Raw genomic sequence first — 18,833 nt, 5'->3', positions numbered from 1 at the left:
ATGGGGTCAGGCCTTAATGCAGGTCCAGATAAGGATGCCAGTATTATCGAGGCGAATGGGAGACCAGAGAGGGAGGTGGGAGGCGCCTCAGCCTGAAGGCTATTGTCACAGGGTCTTGGCATAAACTCAGGGGACACAGTCTGCTACAACCTGTGAAACATGCCTTTCCCAGGGGAGTTGGCAGGACATTCTGTCCAAGTTAGGAATCAAGGCTCTCAGTTTTCACACCTCTTTGAGTGATGGTTTCCCCACGGGTCTCATCACAGGGGGCTTGACTGAGATTCTTTCTTCCCAGCCTGCTTTTTCCAGACACAAAGCCGATAGGATCGGTTTGTCTTGGTGCCTCTGTGCCCCATTCTTCTAGACCGTTTGATCCTGTAGCCACTTTCAGCCAGTTCTTCCCAGAGGGGCCGAGATCCAGTGAGCCTCACAACTTGCCCCTTTTTAGATTTCATCTGATTCTGCTGTCTTGGGCAGAGGCCCCCAGACAGCCTGCGGCTCTGTCATCTGGGCCAGCCCCTCACCAGAAAGTCAAACAGGCTCTTCCCGCTGGGCACCAGGGTCCCAAGGAAATTACAAAGCCGTCAGTAGGTCAATTGATGACTTGGCTTTGAGCCCTTTTTACTCCTTTTCTCCACTGTGAGCCCAAACCGACTATAAACGGGCCTGGGAGTCGGACAGAAATCGAAATGCCCACTTTATTCCAGATAAAGCTGTACCGAGAAAAGCGGTTTGGTGCTGAGGCCTAATTGGACTTCCTTTTGCTTTTTTTGGTCCATTGCGCTACCTTCCTCGGCACCGTCTCCCCAGTCCAGCATGGGGGCCCTGGGGCCCACACCTCATGGGTGGAGGTGGTCTGTGTAGGTAGGATGAAAGAGGAGAATGCACATGAATGGCCACAGGCAGGCTCCCCAGGAAGCAGGGTTCGCTGCACTCCCAGCAGCTGGGGTAATGAGAACTTCCCAAGGGGATGCACGCTGCCCACCCCTTCATTAGCTGTTGCTAAGAGCCCAGTCTCAGAGCATGTGGCAAGACAGAGGCTACCTTGAGTGGGACTTTGACCACATTCTTCTCACCCAGAGAGGGGCAGTGTGTCACAAGCTCCCCAGGATCGGGGGCTCCTGTCAACCCCCCTTGCCTAGAGAGTAGGAGGTGAGTGGATGTGGGAGTGGAGGGAGGGTCAGGCAGGGTTACTGCAGGAACAGGGTCCCTTTAGGGAAGCGACAGACGTGCTATCCCAACCTTGGAATCCCAGCACAGAGCATAAGCGCCCCCCACCCCCACCCCATCATGACCCTACAAGACAGCCCATTGGTTAAAAGGCTGACTGAGTGCATGTGAATTCCTAACCTTTGAGGGATCAGGCTGGGAACTCCCCCAATCATAGGTAGTTGTCAGAAGGTAAGGACTTTCAGCTCTGCTGAGCTGATGCTTAGGAAGAACCAGCATTCTGGGTACGAAAGGCTCCTTGTTGCCTTCTCCCCAATTGTCTGAGAGTCCAGCTGGGTCACCAGGTAAGGCAAATGCAGTTGATAGTGATAGATTCACTGAATCTTGTTTGAAAGATTAGCCTTCTGATGGCTAAGTTCCTTGGAAACCGTTACGAATGCTCTGTGATCAAGAAATTTGCATTTTATTTCTGAAAGTCTTCGATCAACACGAGCAATCTGGGGGTGGAAAATTTGCCACTCTTTCCTTGGTCAAGCAAAATGTTTCCTTGAAGCATTTTATCCTCCTCCGTATCTACCCCACAGTGGCCTCTTCCACTCAGTGTGTCCAGGGTGGCCGCTATAAATTTCTGACCCGCAGGTGCAGCTGTGTCGTGAAGGAGGGGCGCCAATAGTCAGCCGATCCACTGCTGGTCCATTACAAAGCCCTTCTGTCGGCCTGGCCTTGTCCCACAGCGTGTTTCCTTACAGCATGCAGACTCAGCCACATGGCTTGACAATGTATCAAATTCACTTTGAGATAGCATGGGATTAGCGGCTGAAACCAGACAGTTAATGGCAAAAGCCCGGGAAGATTTCTGAAGCTCCAGAAGAGGCCATGTGAAGATTTTTCTTCTTTTTTTTTTAATGTGTCAGTTTAGTTCTTGTATTTATTTCTTTATTCAATTATTTTTGAGGTGGGAGCGCAGAGGGAGAGGGAGAGAGAATCCCACACAGAGAGAATCCCATGCCCAGTGTAGAGCCCAACCATAAGATCCTGACCTGAGCCGAAATCAAGACTGAGCCACCCGGGCACCCCAAGAGTTTTCTTTCTCGTAGGAACAGATAAAGTTATGACCAGAGTTGCTGATCATCATATGCAAACAAAGTTGCCGCATCTTCCCATAAAACAGTTGCACTGGGGGAAAGTGAGGAACATCTATTAATTCCTTGCTTAGAGCCCTGATAGCTCAGGATCTGTTTGTTGGCTCTTTCAACGCATGTCTCTGTAAATTGGTTAGGGAGACCTTGTTATCTTTTATCCCAAATGAGGCAAAGCGATTGTTAGTGACCACATCAAGTTAGTGACTACAATTTCTGAAAAGAAAAAAATGAAAAGTGAATCAACTGATCTGAAGACACCGGCCTTTGTTAGTGGCAGCCCTTTTGAGCTGTAGACATTTAACAACAAGGACAAGGAACCCTTTCTTGTGGACCATTTGGATGATTGAAGATGCACACACTGAAACAAAGGGCCGACAGCAAAGGACCATGCTGGACTTAGGTGCAGGAATTGGAACAGTGAATAAAATAATAAAATAGACAAAATCCCTTTTCTTATGGAGCAAAAATCATTGTGGATAAATATGGCTCACTAGGTCTCAGGCACACTTCACATATATTAACCCATTAAACTCTCACGCCTCCCTTAAGAGTGGGCACTTACCATCCCTATTTGTGAAACCAAGGCACTGGGCAACCAAGCAACTCGCCCAAGGTTACACAACCAGAAAACGGCAACTAATTTTTTTCAACCTGGGGTGTATCAGTGCATCTCAAACAGTGCATATGACTGACCCAGGGTATCTGGTTTAAAAGCAGATTCTGATCCAGTAGGTCTGGATTGCAGACCCTGTGATTCTGCACTTCTTCCAAGCCCCCAGGTGACACTGTACTGCTGGTCTGTTGATCATATTTGGAGTGGTAATGCTCTGGATGATGAGGGGCATCTTCGATCTCCCTAAAAACTCAGCTTCTTGGAGATAATCTGTTTTTCCTTTCTGTATTGTCTCCGTTGGGTCTCTTTATGCTTATCCTAGCCTGGGCTCAATTAGTTGAAGCTATGAAAGCCCATTCAAGCTAATTCAGAAGGAAGGTAGGGATAGTTTAGGGCTATGGAGCTCATAAAATGCAAGGATAGCAACCATATTCCATAAGCCCTCTTGGGACCTAGTGCTCCAGCAACACCATGTCCTCAGCCCTATGAGCCCTCTGACCTCCAGTTTCCTCTTGTGGGTTTTGCCCTCTGCTCCATTCCAGTTGCCTGTGTTTCCAACATGGCCGCTACCCAAAAGTCCACAGGCTCTTTCAGCCCCAATGCTCTCAACAACCATATATATTATATTTCTTAGCTTAAATTCTTGGGGGAAGAATCTGACTGATTGCTCTGGAAGTCAGCTGTGAGTGGGGAAATTAAGCAGGAATGATGATGGACAAATTATGGGACTTCTCTAATACCATGGGCAAGACCAGGTATACACTAAGAGTTCATTGCTGGAGGGCCAGACTGCTTACTTTGCGAGGCAGTCAGAAAGAAATGGATTTTTCATTTATTTGCTAGGCACTTACCAGCTGCCAGGCAGTCTGCCAATGATGGGGATATAGAGGTAGAAGATCCAATTTCTGGTTTTAAGGAATTTAGGTTCTAAAGGGAGAGTTCTTGAGTTGTGGCAGACCCAGCTTATAGCAGACTAAAGCCTGCCTTCTGAGCAAAATTAGAAAGCTGAAAAATAATTTGCATTTCAGCTATCCTAATTACATGTTTATATTTAATCAATACATTTGGATTACATAATTATATGTGCACATGTATCTTTCAGCTATCCTAATTGTTCTCTGAAGGACTACCTAGATAAATAGAGCGTAGAGAAGTTAGTGACCCCAATTGTTGGAGACACTTAACTCTTGAAGGAATTCAACCATACTTAAGCAGCACTAGTTAAGAGAAGCTATGTAGACAGTATCCATCAGGATGCTTAGGAAACAAGCAGACAGGATCAAAAGCAAAAACAGATAATGGAAACAAGTCTATGGATGATGCAGATATAAAAGTTATCAGGCACGTGCATTGACATAATATGATTGATATGGTTGAGAAATTAGGTGACAAGCTGGAGAAATTCATCTGAGAGCTGGGATGTATAAAAATGAATTAAATTAATTAAATGTAAAAAATAATTAATAGGGGTGTCTGAGTGGCTCAGTTGGTTAAGTATTTGACTCTTGACCTTGGCTCAGGTCATGATCTCATGGTCGTGAGATAGAGCTCGGTGCTGGGCATGGAGTCTGCTTAAGATTCTCTTTCTCCCTCTCCCTCCACCTCTTCCCCATTTTGCACTTGCTCACAAGTGTGCTCTCTTTCTCTCTCTCTCTGTCTCAAAAAAAAAAAAAAAATATGGGCTTAATAGCAGGTTAGACACCGATGAAGGGGGTCAGTGATTTTCAAAATGGGTCAATAGGATATACCCAGTACAAGGCCTAGGGAAGTAAAAAGATGGAAAATTCAGATTGAAATTCATGACAACATAATACAAAAGGTTTTTTTTGAGGGGGGAGTAGTAAATAGAGGTAAAGTTTCAGAGGATCTCTGCCATAAGCCTTGCCTCTCATACTAATTCAATCTCCAATCCAACCTCCTTTATCTTTCTCTTCAGGTCCTAGATGTGTGATAGCCACTGACCACAGGTGGCTATTTAAATTTAAATTTAAAGGGCACCTGGGTGGCTCAGTTGGCTAAGCATCCAATCTTCATCTCGCTCAGGTCATGATCTCACAGTTTGTGAGAATGGAGCTCCAAGTCAGGCTCTGTGCTGACAGTGCTTTTTGGAACCTGCTTGGGATTCTCTTTCTCCCTCACCCACTGCCCCTCCCCTGCTCGGTGCACGCTCTCGTTCTTTCTCTCAAAATAAATAAACTTAAAAACATTTTTTTAAACTCAAATTTAAATTTAAATTAAAAACTTAATTCCTCAGGCTCATGTGGACTAGCCACATGTCACATTCTCAGTATCCACAGGTGGCCAGCGGCTACTACATGTACAGAATGGGCATAAAACATCTCCATCGTTCCAGAAAGTTCTATCAGACGATAATCTCATTCCTTGATGTTTTGGGCTTTTTTGTGAGGTTAATTTTTATAATTTTATCCTATAATTATATTACTGTTATGCATGGAACCTTTCCATAGCTGCAGCCTCTTTAGTGTAATGCTCACGGATTTACGCTGTGTCGCTCAATTCTGTTTCCCTGGTTGCTGAAAGCAGGCACAGTAAGTTCAGCGATCACCCACTGACTAAAACTGTACAAAATCATTTTGAAATGATATTTATCTTCCAGGCCCTCTGGGGGGAATTAAGTTAAATATGATAACACGTAGCCACAAGAGCAGCAAGATGCTTGGCACATGGTAGGCATTCAGTAAATGAGATGTCAGTCAGTCACTGAACACCATTCCACAACTCTACAGAGGAAACAGAATCCCTGAAAAGGGGAGAGAGACAGAGTGTGTGTGTGACTGTCTCGCATGGAATGGTGCTCAGAGCACAGACCCTGAGTCATCAGATGACTTCAGGCTCCTCTATCCAGTGGTACCCAGGCAAGTGCACTATACTTTATTTTTTTTTAAATAATTTTTTAAAATATAATTTATTGTCAAATTGGCTTGCATACAACACCCCATCACCCCATGCTCATCCCAACTATACTTTAGAAAGATGCTAAGCGTCCAGCTTCAGCTCAGGTCATGATCTCAGTGTTCGTGGGTTCGAGTCCCACATTAGGCTCTGTGCTGACACCTCAGAGCCTGATGCCTGCTTCGGATTCTGTGTCTCCCTCTCTGCCCCTTCCCCACTCGTTCTCTCTCTCTTTCTCTCTCTCTCTCTCTCTCTCTCAGAAATAAGCATTTAAAAAATTAAAAAAAAAAAACAAACCAGAAAGGTGTCCACTAAAATGATTTCGGTTCTTGGAATTCCTACCGGGAAACTCTTTATTTTGCTAGTATGTGGGGCAAGTGGACTTCTGCCATACCGAGTCCCAGCTTTGCCATTTATTGGATTTTAGACAAGGGCAATCTGATTCCCCCCGACTGGTGCCTCCATTGTTGTTGAGTCATTGCACCTCTTTTTAACATGTGAGTTGTGATAATCAAATGTGGTTTTGCAAATGGAAAAATTACTTCATAAAGGTGAGTGCCCTACATACCGTATGGCATCATTTTGGGTTACCGTGTGGGCTGGGGCCATAGCGTACTGCACTTCATGCTGTCCCATTTCTTTTTTGCCTTACAGTGATTTCCCTCAAAGCGTCTGAAGATTCATCCTTTGAGAAAAAGAAAGAGACCTGGGCATTTTTTGAAGGTAGACCTGGCATGTTTCTTTATTATAAGATGCACCTCGCTTTTAGATAATAGGAAAGGAGTAGAATGGGAGGAAAGTGTAACCAAACTTGGGGGGGGTCACCACTTGGGGTACACCAAATTGAACACAACCCAAGGAAATACTGAAAGTGAAGGACTTTTTATTACTTGTGGCAAGTAAGGAGACAGGGAGCTAGCTCTCAAAGCACTGTCTCCCTGTGGGGTTAGTACGGGAAGCTTTTATTCAGTGCATTAGGGGGCGGGGACGGGGAGTTTGTATAGGCCCTTGTATAGGTTGACAGGCCTACCGTGTCAACCTGCTGAAGCATACATTGTACGTTCAAAACATGGCAGAAAACTCCCCCCATAGGAGGAGATGTTAGCATAAAGAGCTAAAGGTGACTTCAGGTCAGCCACTGGGGCTTCTGTGCAGGTCCTCAGCTCCAGTCTGGCTCAGATTGGCTCACATTAGATGTGTCAGGAGAGACACATCTAGAAAGGGGCTCTCAGGTGGAAACACCTAGCTGGGCGTCTCCTTGGCTGGACCTGTTTGTTAGTTCTGCGAAACAAACCTCATTCCTTCCCTGCTTTTGTCTCTTTCCCTTCTCCCTGCGGCTGATACCTTTCCTCCCTCTTACTTGAGTAACTTCCTATTGCACTTTAGCTAACAAAAGGAGCCTGAAGTCTTAGTTGTGCTGTGATGTCAAGTTGTTTTCTTATCCTAAATTTACTAAAGAGTGGAGTGGGAATGCCCGGTGGTATCAGCCCGTGGGTTTTGAAAGAGCAGAGGTGAAAGGTCAAGTCTGTATAATTTGGGCTTGTTCGTTTTGTTTTGGCTCCAGAATTCCTACTGCAATGTAAAAAATGAAATGTGCAGGGGTGCCTGGGTGGCTTGGTCGGTTAAGCGTCCGACTTCGGCTCAGGTCATGATCTTGCGGTCCGTGGGTTCGAGCCCCGCATTGGGCTCTGTGCTGACAGCTCAGAGCCTGGAGCCTGTTTCAGATTCTGTGTCTCCCTCTCTCTCTGCCTCTCCCCTGTTCATGCTCTGTCTCTCTCTGTCTCAAAAATAAATAAACGTTAAAAAAAAAAAAATGAAATGTGCACCTACTGTGACAGAGTTTATCTCAGGTTTCATATGGAGTTGGGGATTCTGGAAACAGTCTGAAAACCTTAAGCAAGTGATTTTCAGCCTACATCAGAGCCCCCTGGGGATCTTTAAAAGCACTGATGCCTGAACCGCATCTCTAGAGATTCTGATTGAGCTGGGACTTGGTTAAAGCTCTCCAGGTGATCCCAGCATACAGCCCTGGCTGGTCCCAGACCAGCAGCATCAGCATCAGCATTCCCTGGGAGCCTGATACAAATGCACACTGTTGGGCTTTACCCTCACTTACAGGGTCGGAAACACTAGGGGCAGTGCCCAGCAATCGGGGTTTTCATAAGACCTCTGGGTGATTCTGATGCGCTCAGGTTTGAACCTTGGAGTGGTGATTCTCAGCAGGAGGTGATTTTGCCCCTCCAGGGCCTATTTGCCAATGTCTGGATACATTTTTGGTTGCCACAACCAGAATTTTGATGTTACTGGCATCTGTTGGGAAGAGGCCAGGGAGGCTGCTAAACATTGTAACAATGCACCGGTCAGCTCCCACAGCAAGGAATTATCTGGCCCCAAATGTCAAGAATGCCGAGGTTGAGACACCTTGCCTTACTTGGAGTAAGGAAGGTTCACAGAAATTATTATCACAAAGTAGATGAGGATTATGGCCAAAAGCAATGAAAGAATGTACTTTGTGAGTTCTTAGGCAGAGCCTTTGGTCAGTGAAAAACTGATTAATGTCAAAAGGTGATCAGGAAATTGTGAAAGGTGACATTTTATGAAGGCATGACATTTACTGATGATAAATCACCTTGCCAAACAGATCTAGGGACATGTGTGTGCCTTGGGGGCCTCCCACCACCTTTAGTTAACTAACAGATGTGATGGAAGGAGATCTTGCCCAATGAGGGGGCAGGCACTTGGATCTAAACCCACCTCTTTCAATAGCCAGTTAAAAGCAGTGGATGGAGGCGCTTGCTCTCTTAGGAAACATATAATCATAATTGTGATCATTATTTGCAAACTAGAAGGTGTCACCCAGGTAGGCCATTAGGTTTCAAACATTTTCTTTCTCAGATCGTGTGATCTCCAACAGCGATTCTTTGCATTCCCTGCCTTTTCTTAGGCAGGCTTTGTAGCTGTCTTTTTATTTAATGACCCTCTCCTAGCAAAATAATCCCCAGCTCTCTCACTCAGCCTTTCATTCAGGGAATGCCTGTTTGTTAGCAAAGAGATGAAAGCAACTTTAATCCACACGGAGCAAAGTAGTAAACAACTGATTTACCCCATGTTCCTCGGAGCTGCCCCATGACCCTGGCCCTGGGCCCTACGATGGGGAGAAGTATGGAGACATCCAGGGCATCCCTAAGGTAGGTCACTGGCAGCTGTAACAGCGGGAGCCCTGTTTATCATCAGATCCATAAAGATCTCCTGGGGGGTTGTTAGTAACCCTGGTTCTGGGCTCCCCACCGAGAATCCGATTATTGCATTTAGGAAGTGAGCAAAACATTTGTACTTTATTGGGGCCCAGGGTGTTTCCCCAGTACAAGTGGTCTGAGGACCATATTTAGACAACATGGCACAAAAAACAAAACTTGGTATGTTGGGAAAGGTTGCAGCACTTGGTCCCATCATGCCTTGCAGCATAATCAGTGTGTCTAAAACGCTTTGTATGATTAATAGTATTTTATAATTCACATGCAGCTATGGAAATCAGGGTCACTCTCGACCTAACTCTACACAAAAGCCGGAGCCTGACGTGGGCTTACTTGTCAACACAGACAGAGAATGAGGTCCCTTCAGAAAAGCATAATTGGAATCCTCACTATGTAAAATGCCTCAGAGCAGCTGTTTCCAGTGTTCTTTCCCTGTGATTTCGGCAGCAGCGGCCTTGCATTTTGCTTTTTTAACCCAGCCACAGCATTGGCGAGGTCAGGGGTACAGATGAAACTCCCTGGCGCCTGAGCCCAGGCCTTTGCCCTTTTGTTCCTGGATGGAAGGGCTGCTGCAGAGAGTGCGAGGGGACCTCCATCCTCCTGGGGCTCGGCTCAGCTGGCCGTGCGCCCACAGCACAAAACCAGTATCGTCAGGCCTCTTGGTGAGATGCTGGAGTGAGTTAAAATCCCTCAGGGCTATTGCTCAGGTATTTCTCGCCAAGCAAGATGATACTACAAACTGGATTTAAAAAAAAAAAAAAAATAGCAGAAGCATACAGTTTGCTGCCTAGACCTGAGATCTTGGCATTTGCATTTTCCCTGAGAGAGTGGAGGACTGCCATCGACTTTCTAGAGTCAGCGGTCTGGGGAGAGGTGGTCCCTTCGCTGTGCTGAGGAATGCTGGGGTCACCGGGCTTCACAGCCCCCCCCCCCAACACCCCCGCAGGCCTCAGGGTTGCCTGGCAACAGGTGCCGCCTGCCTTTCACTGGGGCCTCTCTGCCTGGCCTGCCCTGCGGTGGCTTGGTTTTCTGGGAGGGCGGGAGCTGGCACAAGTACACTGTGCACCCCGTCTCGGCCTCCCCGCTGCGTGAGTGTCACTCCAGCCTGCCGGCCCTGCCATCTGCTTCGGGGAGGCCTGGGCTTGGGATGGTAGGGAGACATTTTCTGCATGGTGGCTTGCAGTGGCGTCTAAAAATGACATCGGTGCCTTTGGAAGTCCAGCGGCAAAAGACAAAACTGCAAACGGATTTGAGGAACATAACAAGGTTTTGAGAATTATTTTGAGCATGCAGGTAATATGTGGCGTTTTAAAAGCTAATCCCAGATTTGGTTAAGTGCAGATGTTTTGTTGAATGTGGATCTGAGCGCTTGGATTCAGCCTCCAGACAAGCATTGTTTGGCCCGGTCTGAGTTTTTTAAAACCTTTGCGCCAACGTTTATAATTAGAGAAGTGTTTACATAAAAGTTAAGGGAAAGTCAGAAGATACTGGGCTGGCGTTCCAGCCCAAGGATGGCTGGCTGAAACATTGTTGCTGCTCTCAGTTCGGCAGGGCACAGCTTTGCTCTGGCTCATCCAGGAGGAAAGGTGGTGTTGGATGGAGGTGTTTTGTGACCCTGACTGAAATGGCTCAGGGTTTTACCTTTGCAGAGAAAATCATCGGGAGATGGTTTCAGTGTTTTGAGTAGATAAAACGGGGCGATTGTCTTTATGCAGCAAAAGGAATGCTTGGAACAGAGGAAAAAATTGGAACCTTGGGGTACCGGTGGCTGCCCGATCCAGGGAAACTCAGGTGTTCTTTTTGAGCTTTTCTTCTCCTGCAAGGTGACACTTTTTAAGGTTCCTGTAGCTCCAAGAACATAACAGAGAGCAGGCACGATTGATCCTAGGCCCGTGGGGACCCCCACACAGGCAGCTGAGGCATGCCAGCCAGGGTCCGCAGCCCAGGGGGCCTGTGTGCGGGGTGGTGTAGCTGAGCCTTCCAGACTGGCCAGATGTTTGATGATTCTGCAGCTACGGCTGCCTGTGGAGAGCCCCCTTTGTGCCACGTGGTAGAGGCTGTGATCTGAAACCAGAGCGTGGACCTCTTGGAGCCCCTCGCCTCCTGCTGGGGCAGAATGGGCCACAGATGCCTACGGTATGCTTCTGGGGATGCTTGGGGGAGATTCTCACCACGACCTGGTCCCTGCTTGATTCCTGCAGTTTCGAAACCAGGGAAAGGGTTGCGATGAAGAAGGAGTTCGTGGAGGGCGTTGCTCTGCTCCAGTGGTGCAGACACTTCAGTATGACAGTTTGTCTCTCCAACCAAGAACTAGACTGAAGCTAAATTGCCCTTGCCTCTGTGGTCCAGGGTCCTGCGTCTTTGGAAATCCCCTCGAGGCAGATGCTGTGTCCACCTGCCCCATGTCTGCGTGCCTGGCAACGGGGCCACATCATTTGCTACCCTCTTGTGCCAGAAGTGGCTATGCGGCAGAATCCCCGAGCAGCTTGCTCAACTGTGTGCAAATCCAGGACTGGCCATATGTTCTCTGTGTTCTGGCCCATCCTGTGGCCTGTCATGAATCCTGGTCTGTGACCTCTGCTCCAGCTCTCAGAGCTTCATTGCTTAAACGGAGACCCAAGCCCCTACCTCCAACCACTCAACCGAGTTCTCTACCATTTGAACCTGCAAAGCCCATGCATCTGAGACACAGGTGTCTCCCAAAACTTCAAAGGCAGTTTTGATTCTAGTTGTGGGAGAGGGTTTCCTCTGCTTCTGTCCCAGACTCCTCACATACCACTGAACTCATCGACCCCCGTAATCTGGCTCGGCCTCCACCATCCTACTGAATTGGCTTTCCCCCCAAGACTTTTCCAGTAGCTTCCTAGTAGGAAAACCCAATGGATGTTTTCCAGCAGCACTTGATGCTATTAAAGAATCTTTCTTACATCTCCTCTCTTGGCTTCTAGAACTCTCACTTCTGTCTTCCTCTGCTTCTGTGGTTGGCTCCTGTCTCCCTCTGTAGGAGACTCTTCCTTGACCCTACCCACCTTCCTGCTCCCTTAAATATTAGGACAGGTGTTCCTTTCACTTTGCAGCCTAGCCCTACTATGTTTTCTATTTATTGTACTTTTAGTCCAGGCTTCTAAGTTGCCATGAACAGAAGCATACTCAAGCTAGCTTGGGCAAAAGTGCTGACTGGACTCCCCGGGGCGGTGGGGGCGGGGGGTGGGAGTAAAGGGAGGCAGGAAGGACAGAGCTGAAAGGAACCTGAGATGTCTGATTCCATCCCATTCTCCCTCCTCGTCTCTCCAGCTCACTGTGGAGGCCAGCCCCCCACCTCCCCCAGCTTGCCTGCCTTTTGGGCACTTACCTAACTGCTTCTCCAAGTGCCAGGGGCTTTACAGAGGTACTTTCCTGTTGACCCAGAAATTCCACTTCTAGGAACTTAATCTTAAAAACCTAATATGAGAGGTACATCAGGGTTTTGGTTTGTGAATCCCCATCACAGTCACTTGTGAAAGGAAACAGAAACATTTTGAGTAGCCAATGATAAGGTACTGTTAAGCCACTTACATTGATATGATAAAATTTTGTCACTCTCTCCCTGTATTTTTATTCTTTCTATGTATTTTGCATTTTCTATGCTATTTCATTTATTTACCTTTTAATGTTTATTTATTTATTTTGAGAGAGAGAGAGAGAGAGAGAGAGCGCGCACAAGTTGGGGAAGGGCAGAGAGGCGGAGAGAGAGAGAATCCCAAGCAGGCTCTGCACTGTTAACGTAGAGCCTGACATGGGGCTCGATCTCACGAACTGTGAGATCATGACCTGAGCTGAAACTGAGTTAGACACTTAATCGACTGGGCCACCCAGGCGCCCCTTCTGTGTTATTTTAGATAGGACTCAGCACAGAGCTCCAGCCCTCTTTGAAGCTCCTTGTGACCTCCTCAGGTTGGCTGAGTTCTTTCTGTGTGTTTCGAGTACTAGGCACACTCTCCTATTGGTGCAAATACCATGCAGCTCTCTGATTTCTTGATGAGCCTTTTAAATCTCCATTGTTCTATTTCTTACACTTAGGAGAGTGCTGAACGTGGCTGGTAGCTACGTTGTAAATGTCTGTTGGCTAAAGAAATTTGTCAGCAGAGAAATATTGTTGCTAAGTTCAAACATCTGTAGCTTTTTGCTACATAGAAGGTTAAAGGAATGCTTTCAGATTCTCTTTTACTTTCTTTTTTTAAAAATTTTTTAGTTGATCTATTTATTTTGAGAGAGAGAGACAGAGACAGTACAAGTTGGGGAGAGGCTGAGAGAGAGGGGGAATAAAAGAATCCCAAGCAGGCTCTGCACTCTCAGCACAGAGCCCAAAGTGGGGCTTGAACCCGAGATCATGACCTGAGCTCAAATCAAGAGTTGGACCCTTAACCGACTGAACCCCCCAGGTGCTCTCCCCCACCTTTCACTTTCTGAGCAGTTGGCATTTTCTCAATCAGATTGGTGTTAAAGTTGATTACTGGAGTTTAAGAAACGGATGAACGTTGTTATGGGCTCAATATTGGTGTTCCCCCAAATTCATGTGTTGAAATCCTAGCTCCTAATATGATGGCGTTAGGAGGTGGGGCCTGTGGGAAGTGATTACATCATGAGAGTGGAGCCCTCACCAATAGGATTAGTGTCCTTATAAGAAGAGACCCCCGTAAGAGCCTGCTTGCTCTCTCTTTGTTCTCTGCCATGTGAGGCTATTAAGAGAAAACATCTCCAAACTAGGAAGAGTTCTTACCAGATACCAATTCTACCAGCGCCTTGCTCTTGTGAGAAGTAAATGTTTATTTCTAAGCCACCCAGTCTATTGTGTTTTGTTATAGCAGATTGACTGAGACATATATGATCATGGTTTAACTTCAAAAAAATTATCTTGAGGTAATTGTAGGTTAATATGTATTTCTAAGAAGTGATAGAGATCCCTTGTATCAGTTTGTACCCTTAACCCAATTTCTCCCGATTATAACATCTTGCAAAACTACAGTACAATATGGCAACCAGGATATTGACATTGATACAGCCAAGATACAGAAATTCCCATCTCCACAAGGGTTTCTTATAGCCAAACTCATCAACTCCCGTCAGCTGATAGCTTCCCATCAACTACTCCCTCCTTGACCTCTGGCAATCACTAATCTGTTCTCCATTTCTATAATTTTGTCATTTCAAGAATATTATATAGGGGCGCCTGGGTGGCTCAGTCGGTTAAGCGGCCGACTTCACCTCAGGTCATGATCTCGCGGTCCGTGAGTTTGAGCCCCGCGTCGGGCTCTGTGCTGACAGCTCAGAGCCTGGAGCCTGTTTCAGATTCTGTGTCTCCCTCTCTCTGACCCTCCCCCATTCATGCTCTGTCTCTCTCTGTCTCAAAAATAAATAAATGTTAAAAAAAATTAAAAAAATAAAGAATATTATATAAATACAATCACACAGTATGTAACCTTTTGGGATTTTTTTCCCTCACTCAGCATAATTCTTTGGAGGTTCCAGATTGCTAGATGTGTCAATAGTTTGTTACTTTATCACTGAGTAGTAGCTTGGGGGGGGAGGGGAGTGGATAGACTCCAGTTTGTTGAACCATTCACCCACTGGGGGACATCTGGGCAGTTTCCAGTTTCGGGCTATTGTAAATAAAGCTGCTATAAACATACATGTCCAGGTTCTTGTGTGAACTTAAGTTTTCATTTTCCCAGAGTGCAATTGCTGAGGTGAAGGGCATTTGTAGATGTATCTTTTAAGAAACTGCCAAACTATTTTCCAGGGTGGCTGTACCACTTCACATTCTCACCAGCAATATTGTTGAGTGACCCAGTTTATTCATATCCTTGCTAGCATTTGGTATTGTCACTGCTTTTTATTTTAGTCGTTCTGATAGGTGTGCGAGATAGTTCGCTGCGATTTAAATTTGCATTTGTCTAATGGCGAAGGAAGTTGAACGTCTTCTCATGAAGTTATTTACCACCATATATTCTCTTTGGTGAAATGTCTCTGTACATTTCTGCTCGTTTTCTAGTAGGATTGTTTGTTTATTTTTTGTTGTTGAGTTCTGAGAGTTCTTTATCGTCTACATACTAATCCTTTGTTGGTTGTACAGTTTGCAAATATTTCCTCCCAGTCTGTAGTTTTGTCTTTTCATCCTCCTCATATGGTTGTTTACAGGGCAAAAGTTTTTAATTTTGATGAAATCAAATTTATCACGTTTTCCTTATATAGATAATGTTCTCCATGTCAAGTCTAAAAATTCTCTGCTTAGTCCTAGATCCCAAAGATTTTTCTCCTCTGTGTTCTTCCCCAAAGTTTTCTAGTTCATATTTTCTGTTTAGGCTTGTGGTTCATTTTGAGTTGATTTTTGGTAACGTACGAAGTGTATCTTACTTGGTGCATCTCCTCTGACCTGGCTCGTCCTGACAATGCTCCGCTGTGTCCTTGCCCTCAGATATCTACATATACGCCGTGCTCGTGTGCTGTGTGGGGATTCTCAGCGTCCTACTCTTCACCCTGACCATCATCTGGCAGTCTGTGTTTAGCAAGAGGAAATCCAGAGGTAAGCAGATAGATAAGGTCATGTCTGGAATGGGAGCACTACCAAACCACAGACAGGCGGAAGACGCTGGGCAAAGTATAACCTTGTTTGAAAAATGCATCGTGAGTCAGGGATTATTTACCTGTGACTGGTGAGTACAGCGAGTGAGGAGCTGTGTCTCCCTGAAACTCCGCTAAAATCAACTGTGACCACATTTAAATTCCTCTTTTTCTCAGGTCCCTTCCTCCCGCGGTTTCTGGGGGGGGGGGGGGGGGTGGCCCTTACTCCTCTCATTCTCCCAGAAGGGGCTATGGAGTCAGATGAACCTGGGTTTGATCCCGGCTCTGCCACAGAAGACCGGTTTTAGATGTATTCCTGAACTGCCCTGAGCTTCAGTTTCCTCATCTGCGAAATGAAATGGGGCAGACACTGCCTTCCTCAGTTAGCACACTGTTGTGAGTGTTATTATTCACAGTACTGGCGCTGTGCCTGGCCGGCAGGTGGGGTTAGGAAGGCTCCGCCCGGCCTGAGTGTTCACTTCCTTCCATCTCCTTTCCTGTTGGCATCCCTGATGCCCGGAATGTGTCCTCAGCCCCTTCTTGCTCTGCGTTTTCTCTCTTAATGATTCCAGTTCTGGGAACGCTGATTCTTCTCTTTCTATGAAGGCTGCCTGCTTTCCCTCTTCAGTCCCCACCTCTCACCAAGCCTCAATGTCACATTTCCACCAGATCCTGTACATTTCCTCTGAAACATCCTCCGGGCTGCACCCCCTTGCGGATTCCCGAAACGGGTGCGGACGCTGTAGCTCCCAGAGATGATGTGGGTGATAGCTGGGCTCTGGAATTAGGCTGGCTCTGGTTCAGATGGCAACTCTTCACGTACCAGCTGATGACTTACCCGCTCTACCTCACCTTTCCCATCTAAGTAATGGGAATGCAGTAGGGTGCCAGGCTCTTAGGATTATTATGAGGATTAAGTTCAACGACAACAACAAAAACTTTAACACATTCTGACTCTCGTAAGTGTCCTGTGTGTATGATAACTTGTGATTATGGTTACGCGTAAGTGCAAGGTTACAAAGCTGGGAAGTGTCAGATTTGGTGGCCGCGGTCTAAGGGGACACCCAAACAGGGAAACTGAGCCCTGCTTCCAGAGGGCCTCTCCGCTGAGGCCGAAGTGTGGGCAGGGCTAAGGGGACCAGGGAGGGAGGGGGTGCACTCAGGGACCAGCCTGCAGGACGCTGTTTGCAGCACAGAGTTAGGAGACAAGGAGAGGACGATTCCAGAACTTTCAAGAGCTGTAGCTGTGGGAGAAGGGTCACCAACAGGAGCCGCGGAAGAGGGACCCACGCGGTGCCAAACCAGGAGGCCACAGGGAGGGAGCCAGGACTATGCATTCCTCAGCCCTTCCTTCTCCCTCCCTCCTCCCCTGCTGCTTTGCTTTGGTCTCACGGACCAAAGCCAGAGGGCAGGGCCTGGAGGTCAGCCTCCAGGCCAAAAGAGTTCCTGAGAGGTACACAGAGACACTTGGCACACTGGGCTCCGGAGACAGAGCAAGGCCCGTGGCCACACCTTTCTCCTTCACAGCTCGTGCCGCTCCCACTGTGCTCCGCACGGTCTCTGTGGAGCCCGAGAGCTGCCTTCATCCTCGGTATCTGCCTGCCTTGTCAACAGAGCCGGGGCTTTCCCCCGCTCCGAGGCTCCGAGACCTTGCCCACGTTTACGGGCTTGCAGCACGTGTTGCACACGTACAGATGCGCTCGCCGCCCTTGCAGACAACGGGAGTCACGGGCCATTCGCCTCCTCCCTTCTCCTTGGAATTTGGCGTGTGACAGCTGCTCAACAAATGGGGAATAAATGTGTCTGTGTCCCAGCTGCTTTGCTCCCACCTGCTGCAGTTCGGAAGCCGCCTGGGCAGTCTCCAAGCCCGTTTTGCTCCAAAGACACCTCTGCCCGTGTTCAGGAGCATGCTAGAGAAGTGTGCCTTGAGCTGCAGGTTCTATTAGGCCTTAGGCAGAATCGGGGAAACAAAGCAAGGGAGTTGGTTCAGGAGACATCCTTCCCCTTCAGGGCCAACAAGGCAGACTGAGACACACCCTCCGGGCTTCACTCAGAGCCGCTAGAGACCCAGATCCCAACTGCCCTCGTCCCTCCTGGAGCGGGCACGGACAGCCTCGTGTGCACCTGCACGCAGTGTCCGAGAGCCCTACCGAGCTGCCAAGAGCTTCGCCTGGGCGCCTGCAGCAGGCCAGAATGTTGTTGCTCACTGGCTCTTCTACGCTCTTCTGTCATCCTCACCATCTGTCTGGAATGACAGTCCCTACTGCAACCGTTTGAGAGAGAACACAGCTGAGGAGCCTGAAAAGTCTGAAACAAGGGCGTGGCAGAGGCCGCGTCCAGCCTGATCCCGAGCCTTCCACATTTGTCTTCAAGAAAACCTTCGCCATCTGGGGGCCAGCCTTGCCAAGGAATTTCCCTTCAGCCTTCCATGGTGGTTGTTGCTAAGGTCCTTCCTGAACAGCAGTCATAGCTCCCGCAGCTCCTAGGGAGCTGGCCTTCTGTAGCCCTGGCAGGCAGGTCCTGCCCCACGTGGCCTAGGAGCCAGGCACCTCCCCACCACACTGTAGAGCCAAGGACAGAGGACTGTGGTGGGCTCAATGTTACCCCTCAGCTGGACCCCGGAGCCTTAGAGCAGCACTGCCCGGACCTTAAGGAGCAGATGGTTCCCTGGGAAACCTGCTCAAATGAAGATTCTGATTCAGTACCTCTAATGTGATCCCAGATGGTGTCACCACTTTGAGTAGCAAGGCCTTAGAGCCGGTTCTTCTGAACTCTGTCCTGCTCTGTCCCTCCCTTCTGTCACAAGTATTCCAAAAGGATCTCATTACTCTCTGGAAATGAAATTCATAGATGAGATACGCTTGCTGAACCCACAAATATAGAATCAGGCTCAGACCCCCTTGTCATATGGACATGGTCTGCGTTTTCTATGCAACCATGTGTGTGTTGGGCATTCTGCACCCTGGCCTCATGGAGGGAGGCTAAGCTCTCTTGCCTGTGTGAGAACCACACAGTGTCCAGGTTCATGGGCTGCTCGCATACATGTGCAAAACAGAGGTGAGCCCAGCACCTGCTCTCCCGCTCCCTTGGCAAGATCTGTCTGAAAAGAGGATATCAGAGTAGCTGTCCCCACTCCTGACG

The 18,833-nt window shown here is 47.7% G+C and overlaps 1 protein-coding gene across 2 annotated transcripts in view; it reads left to right on the top strand.

Moving 5' to 3' along the window:
* Positions 1 to 18,833, top strand: part of VSTM4 (V-set and transmembrane domain containing 4) — a 98,303-nt gene that overhangs the window by 25,198 nt on the left and 54,272 nt on the right. Inside the window, exons 3-4 of one of the 2 annotated variants that reach the window (XM_019444892.2) lie at positions 6,493 to 6,561; positions 15,547 to 15,654. In XM_019444892.2, coding sequence (XP_019300437.1) covers positions 6,493 to 6,561; positions 15,547 to 15,654 — 177 coding nt within the window. The remainder of the gene's footprint in view (positions 1 to 6,492; positions 6,562 to 15,546; positions 15,655 to 18,833) is intronic. The other variant, XM_053909686.1, reaches the window with a different exon arrangement.

Source organism: Panthera pardus, unplaced genomic scaffold (genome assembly GCF_024362965.1).
Source record: "Panthera pardus isolate Hobbes unplaced genomic scaffold, ASM2436296v1 HiC_scaffold_22, whole genome shotgun sequence".
NCBI classification, from domain to species: Eukaryota; Metazoa; Chordata; class Mammalia; order Carnivora; family Felidae; genus Panthera; species Panthera pardus.
The sequence above is the reverse complement of the archived record's forward strand: the minus strand, read 5'-3'. Positions and strand labels throughout refer to the sequence as shown.